This window comes from Tachyglossus aculeatus, chromosome 5 (assembly GCF_015852505.1).
Source record: "Tachyglossus aculeatus isolate mTacAcu1 chromosome 5, mTacAcu1.pri, whole genome shotgun sequence".
Taxonomy (NCBI): domain Eukaryota; kingdom Metazoa; phylum Chordata; class Mammalia; order Monotremata; family Tachyglossidae; genus Tachyglossus; species Tachyglossus aculeatus.
Genome location: NC_052070.1, coordinates 106,483,692 through 106,491,286, shown reverse-complemented (window position 1 = coordinate 106,491,286; position 7,595 = coordinate 106,483,692). Strand labels below are relative to the sequence as shown.

General features: G+C 50.0%; 1 protein-coding gene across 1 annotated transcript; it reads left to right on the top strand.

Annotated features, from left to right (window-relative positions):
• The first annotated feature begins 2,936 nt into the window (after window positions 1-2,936).
• On the top strand, window positions 2,937-6,486 carry LOC119928880 (transmembrane protein 223-like). The gene is made up of 2 exons (XM_038747379.1): window positions 2,937-2,980; window positions 5,916-6,486. The coding sequence occupies exons 1-2, from the start codon at window positions 2,937-2,939 to the stop codon at window positions 6,484-6,486; spliced, it is 615 nt and encodes a 204-aa protein (XP_038603307.1).
• The last annotated feature ends 1,109 nt before the right edge of the window (window positions 6,487-7,595 follow it).

Here is a 7,595-nt window from a genome sequence, read left to right as displayed (position 1 = left end):
CAAGCCCTTAACCTTGGCATTACCTTCGACTCCTATCTCTCATTCAACCCACAAATTCATTTCATCACTAAATCCTGTCGATTCCACCTTCACAACATCGCTAAAACCTGCCCGTTCCTCTCCATCGAACATGCTACCACGTTAAACCAATCCCTTATTCTATCCCAACTTGATGAATTTATCAGCCTCCTTGCTGACCTCCCAGGCCTGCTGTCTCTCTCCACTCCAGTACATACTTACGTCTGCTGCCCAGATAATTTTTCTATAGAAATGTTCAGTCCATGTTTCCCCACTTCTCGAGAACCTCCAGCGGATACCCATGCACTTCCACATCAAATGGAAACTCCTCACCACTGGCTTTAAAGCACTCAATAATTTGCCCGACCCTATCTCACCTCTCTCCTCTGCTACTACAATGCAGGCAGCACGCTTTGCTCCGGTAGTAAATATGATTGATTGACTGATGGATTGAATATCAGCCCAAGGAAACTGATATTTCGACCTACAGAGGAGTCTGGGGAAAACACCTTTTTAAAACTGTCCACCGAGCAGCCTTCAAGGTCTGGTTCCTCAGGCTGTAGATAAGGGGGTTCAGGGTCGAGGGCATGACGGCGTAGAACGCTTACATCAGCAGGTCGAACACCGAGGAATAGTGTGAGGGAGGCTTGAGATAACTAAACACGCCTGAGAAGAGGAAGACAGTGACGATGACGAGGTGGGGCAGGCAGGTGGAGAAGGATTTGGACTGGCCCTTGGAAGCCGGCATCCTTAGAACAGCCCAGAAGATGCACATGTATGAGACAACAATGGAAATGGAGCCTATGGCACCTATGGTTAGATCAAAGGTAACGCTCACGTCGATGGATGAGTGCTGTTCAGAGAAGGTGATCTTCAGCAGGGAGGGGAGGTCCCAGAAGAAATGATGGACAACGTGGAACCCGCAGAAGGACAAGGAGAAGGTCGAAGTTGAACGCAAGACCCCGAACAGCCCTCCGCTGAGCCAGGAGTCTACTGCCATCTTCCCCAAAACACCTGGCTTCATGGGGGCCTCGTAGCGCATGGGGATGCAGATGGCTGTGTAGCTGTCGAAGGACAACGCCATGAGGACGAAAAACTCTTAGGTTGGAAAAAAGACCACCAGGAACAGCTGAGTGGAACTGCTCAAGAAGGAGATGGTGATGTTATTAGTCAAGGAGATGGTGATGGAATTGGGGACGGTGACGAAGTTGAGGCAGAGGTCAGTGAGGGTCAGGTTCCTGAGGAAGAAATACATGGGTGTGTGGAGGTGCCGGTAGAGGGCAGTGATGGAAACTATGAGGAGATTCCCCATCAGGTTCGCTAGGTAGACCAGGAAGAACAGCTGCAGTTCCCGGATCTCCGATAATCCAGGCAGGAGGAATTTCCTCACCCTGGGGATGTTGGACATTTCTGGGGGATGATGTCGACTCCCTGCACAGGAAGAGGGAAGAATTCAATTTACTGGCCTCGAAGGCTTCCATAAGGGAATCAACATTAATTCCCGGAGGAGTAAATCAATCATTTGCATGCACTGAGCACCTATAGCGTTCAATATACAAATGATCCCTGCTGTCGAGGAATTCCAAGCTCACAGTCTTGTAGGAGTTGCATAGTGTAGTGGAAAGGGCACAGTCCTTGGAGTTGGAGGACTTGGGTTCTAATTCTGACTCTACCACTTGCCTTCTGTGTGACCTTGGGCAGCATACTGATCTGAACCTCAGATTCCTCAGCTATAAAATGAAAATTCAAGGCCTGTTCTCCCCGCTACTGGGATTGTGAGACCCGTGTGGAGTAGAGACCGTGTCCTAGCTGATTACTGTGCATCTACTACTGTACATGCTACTGTGCTTGGTGTATAATTAGTATTTAACAAGAGCCACAAGTATCATTTTTATTTTGGGAGACAGAAATTAAAAAGAATTGCAGATAGAAGACCACCAAGGAGTCTAAAGAGTTGAACTGTTGGGAAATGTTGTAGGTCAAACAACGCATTTATTGAGTAGTTACTGTGTGCAGAGCACTGTACTAAATGCTCGGGAGAGTCCAACATAATGGAGTTGGTAGGTACGTTTCCTGCCTACTACGAGCTTACAGTCTAGAAGTGATTTTATACTCTTTTATACTCAAACTAATATCCTCAGTCCCTCTCAAGATCGTACCTGGAGAGTTTCCAGTAGTCTACCAGTATCACCTACAGGAAGGAAAGTCAAGCAGAGGCCTACCCATTCCATTCCTAGCTTGGCCAGTGGCTAGCGAGTGGAATGCAATGTGCTACAAGTCAAAACCTACCTGCTCTGGGCACAGGGGCACGGGAGAGAGTTGCGGGTGGAGATTCAAGTTTACTGTATGGAAGAGGACAATGGTAAACCACTTCCATATGTTTACCAAGAAGGCTTTATGGATAAACTACGAGTAGTTATTCTGCTTTGTGTATACATAGAATTTTCTTGGTAAACATAAAGAAGAGGTTACCATTGCTTCGTTCTGCGCCGTGAAAACCTGAGTCTCTGTCGTTGTCTTTAATCCACATTTTGATCATTTGTTCATCTGCCTTTAACTCTCTCCCATATTGCTGCTGCCCAGCACAGGTAAAAATTAACTTTGTCTGACGATTCCGCTTAGACATTTTCGTTATGGATAACCCTAGCGAGAGTATCTCTCAATGGCATAGCTCTAACCTTCATTGGCACATGCAAACTCTCCTGCGACGGTAAGGCACTGATTCGTAGGAGAACTTCCGATCAGAAGAATTGATGATAGTACCGGGGTTTTTCCCAGAATCAGTCACACTCTCTCAACCCTGACAATCACGGCCCCCCTGAAAACGTTTTTGAAATACAGGAACCACTGACAGCTGAAGTGACCCTAGCATCGTGCCGATGCTCGGTTGCAGCATCCAAGCCTGGTGGGTAGTTGCCATGGTAGCCAGAGTGGGGATGCTGGAGGGAGGAGAGCTGTATCGGTGATAGGGCCACTGGTGGCACGGGCCTGGGAGTCAGAAGGATGTGGTTCTAATCCCGGCTCCCTCACAAGTATGCTGTGTGACCTTGGGCAACTCACTTCACGTCCTTGTGACTTGGTTACCTCAGCTGTAAAATGGGGATGAGTGTGAGTCCCAGGATGGACAGGGACTGTGTCCAACCAGATTAAGTTGTATCTAACCCAGTGCTTAGAACAGTGATTCGCACACAGTAAGAACTTAAAATGTACCAAAATTATTTATGTTTTATTACTGCTGTCAAGCCATTCCCCTCCTACAAGCCTGCCCTGTTTGGGGTACGGTCTTGGTAAGACCTGGTCTCTCCCCACTTCTAGACTGTGAGCCTGTTGTGGGCAGGGATTGCTTCTATTTGTTGCTGAATTGTATTGTCCAAGCTCTTAGTTCAGTGCTCTGCAAACGGTAAGCGCTCAGTAAATATGAACGAATGAATGAATGAACTCTAACCTATTCCCTGAGTGCAAAAATCCCCCCAGAATGGCTCCATCTCTGGCTTCATCCTTCTGGTTCCATCCTGCCTCTCTCCAATCAATCAATCAATCAATCAATCGTATTTATTGAGCGCTTACTATGTGCAGAGCACTGTACTAAGCGCTTGGGAAGTACAAATTGGCAACACATAGAGACAGTCCCTACCCAACAGTGGGCTCACAGTCTAAAAGGGGGAGACAGAGAACAGAACCAAACATACCAACAAAATAAAATAGGATAGAAATGTACAAGTAAAATAAATAAATAAATAAATAAATAGAGTAATAAATATGTACAACCATATATATATATATACAGGTGCTATGGGGAAGGGAAGGAGGTAAGATGGGGGGATGGAGAGGGGGAGGAGGGGGAGAGGAAGGAAGGGGCTCAGTCTGGGAAGGCCTCCTGGAGGAGGTGAGCTCTCAGCAGGGCCTTGAAGGGAGGAAGAGAGCTAGCTTGGCGGAGGGGCAGAGGGAGGGCATTCCAGGCCCGGGGGATGACGTGGGCCGGGGGTCGACGGCGGGACAGGCGAGAACGAGGTACAGTGAGGAGATTAGCGGTGGAGGAGCGGAGGTTGCGGGCTGGGCAGTAGAAGGAGAGAAGGGAGGTGAGGTAGGAGGGGGCGAGGTGATGGGGAGCCTTGAAGCCCAGGGTGAGGAGTTTCTGCCTGATGCGCAGATTGATTGGTAGGCACTGGAGATTTTTGAGGAAAAAATCTCCACCCCTGCTCACTTCCACAAGAGCAGCTGGGGCTGGCAGGTGGCACTTACCTCCTCTGAACTGGGCTGGTCTTCTCTTTCTCCTCGGATTCCTGGGTTTGGTTAGCCACAAAGGGATACCTGGAGCCCTCAGTCACTCTCCGCTCTCCCATGGATGCTGACCTGCTCACCAGAGGGTCCCTGTCTCCGTAGACAAAGCAGTGGCTGCTTCGAGGGGGATCCCAGGAGGACCGGCTTGGGCCCCTGTGAAAGGACCTCGTGGGCCAAGCGATGCGAGAACCCTCTGGTCACATGGTTCCTGAGGCCCTGCAGAGATAAGGACCTGGCACTCGCAACTGCAGCAACGGTCCCGGCCCGTGGTGTTCCTATGGCAACAACTGCCTCTTCTTCTACAAAAGTATACCCTTATCCAGAGAGGGAGAGACAGGGAGAGAGTGATATGCTTCTGAATATAAGCAGCATGATTTAGTGGAAAGAACCTGGACGTAAGAGTCCCAGCTCTCTTGAATGCTTGGCTGATGACCTTGGGCAAGTCACTTCACTTCTCTGGGCCTCAGTTATCTCAGCTGTAAAATGGAGATGCGATACTAGTTCCTCCTACATAGACTGTGAACCTCATGTGGGACAAGGATTGTATGCAACCTGATTGATTTGTAGCTATCCCAGTGCTTAGAACAGTGCTTGACACGAACTATGTGCGTAACAAATACCATATCAAAAACGGCACATATCATCGTATCCTCACTGGTGGAGTACAACTGGTTACTCAGAGTAACCAACGGAAAATCAGAGCCCTCAACACAGAGGTAGGGAGTGACAGATTGGTAAGTTTAGTTAGTGTCTGGAGACAAGAAGCAGCATGGGCTAGTAGAAAGAGCCCAGGCCTGGGAGTCAGATAACCTGCATTCTAATCTCCACTTCACCGGTCATCTGCTGTGTGACCTTGGGCAGGTCACTTCATTTCCCAGTGCCTCAGTTACCCCTTCGGAGAGTCTGAGAGTCCCATGTCAGATAGGGACTGTGTCCAACGTGATTATCTTGTATCTACCCCAGAATTTAGCCACATGTTAGCTAGATGACTTTAGACAAGTCAGTTCACTTATGCTGTGCATCAGTCTCCTTATATGTAAACTGGGGATTAAATCCTAAACCCTCCTTACTTAGACTGTGAGCACCACATGGACAAGGGCTATATCCAACCTGATTTTTCCTTCCTTCATTCATTCAATCGTATTCATTGAGCACTTAATATGTGCAGAGCACTGTACTAAGAACTTGGAATGTAAAATTCAGCAACAAATAGAGATAATTCCTGCCAACAACGGGTTTACAGTCTAGAAGGGGGGAGAAAGGCATGAAAACAAGTAAACAGGCAGTCAGATGTGGGGGACAGTTTCCATGATTGTTTCCCCCGTCCCTTATCACCCTCCGATATTTTGATTTTCCTAACCATCAAGAGTGAACTTAAAATTCATAGAATTACTGTTATTAGTAGTAGTAGTATCAACATTATCATTATTGAATTTATTAAGAATTTACTTGCAAAAGACTGCCAAGTGCTGGAGTAGACACAAACGAATCAGATCAAACACGATTCCTGACTCACAAGGGCTCAAATTGTAAGAGAAAGATAGAGCACATATTGAACCCTGATTTTGCAGAGAGACCCAAAGATATTACGTGACTGGACCCAGGTCATACAGCAGGCCGGTGGCAGAACCGGGTAGACCTTACAAATCTCATGACGTCCTGCTGTTCGAGCACGACCGGGGCCGCTTCCTCGGCTTCCTGGGCCTCTCCTGCGCCGCCCAGGGAGTGTTCTGGATGTCGCTGGCCGCCGCCGCCCTGGCCGGGCCGCAGAGCCCCGCGCGGTCCCCGCCCTCCGGATCGGAAGCAGAAGCGGAAGTGGCGCCCGCTCTCCGAGGGCCTGCGCGGGGCTCTGCCTTGTGGCGCCATGGGCTGGCCCTCACCTGTGCCGCCATTGGGTCCCTGGTGCTGACGGCAGAACTGCTCTTCTCCCACCGGTCCGTGTGTTCCGTGCTGCTGCGAGCCGGGGGGCAGCGGGTGACCATCACCACCCACGCCCCCTTCAGCCTAGGAGCCGAGTTCACCGTGCTCCTGCGCCACATGTCCTGCCTGGCCCACCGGGGCGAGGTGCCCGCCGTGCTGCCTCTCAAGGTTAAGGGCCAGCGCTTCTACTTCCTCCTGGACAAGGCCGGACGTTTCCCCAACCTGCGGCTCTTCGAAGTCACGGTGGGAGCTTACCGGAGACTGTGAGGAAGGAGTGGTGGCGGGGGGAGGGCGAGGCGCCGAACCCCGCGGTCCGAGCTGGGACTAGACACCGGGAAGAAGAAATAAAAGCGAAGACCCCCGCTGTAGTCCTGTTTGTCCCTGTCCGTCTCCCACCCCCCTTACCACGGCGGGAAATCGTTCAGGAGCCACACGGGTGGGAGGGCGGAGGGGAGGACTTTTACTGTAGACTGTGAGCCCACTGTTGGGTAGGGACCGTCTCTATATGTTGCCAACTTGTACTTCCCAAACGCTTAGTACAGTGCTCTGCACACAGTAAGCGCTCAATAAATACGATTGAATGAATGAATGAATGAATGACTCCCAGCTACATACTCATTACACTAAGCCATGATGACGGCCAACCAATCACTTGTCATTCATTCGTTCATTCATTCTATCATAGTTATTGAATACTTACTGTGTGCAGAGGACTGTATTAAGCACTTGAAAAGTACCATTCAGAATAAAGAGAGACAATCCCTGTCCATACCAGGCTTACAGTCACGCACGTCTTATCAACCACTGTCCCAGCCATTGACAAATCCTCAAACGCTGGACTTTCTCTTTGAACAGCTCTTTGTATGGATACCCCGACTTTCAGAACCCTGATGAGAAATGGGATAGTCAGAAAAAGGAAACAGACATTTCGTCCCTTAGAGGAGGAAGAGGTAATCTCCCCTTTAGGACTCTCGCCATGGCGGCCTTCACGTCCCTATTCCTCAGGCTGTAGATGAGGGGGTTCAGGGCTGGGGGCACCACGGTGTAGAACACGGACAACAACAGGTTCAGGGTAGAGAGGGAGTCTGACACGAGCCTGAGGTAGGAGATGATGGCCATACAGATGAAGATGGTAAAGACGGCGAGGTGGGGCAGGCAGATGGAAAAGGCTTCGGCCCGGCCCTCGGAGGCCGGCATCCTCAGCACGGCCCAGAAGATGCGCACGTAGGAGATGATGATGAAGACGACACCAAAAGCTACCCCACTGGTGATGCTCACACTGATGGCGACGTGGTCCTCGGATCAGGAGATCTTCAGCAGGGAGGGGACGACACAGAAGAACTGCTGTATGATGTCGGACCCACAGAAGCTCAGGG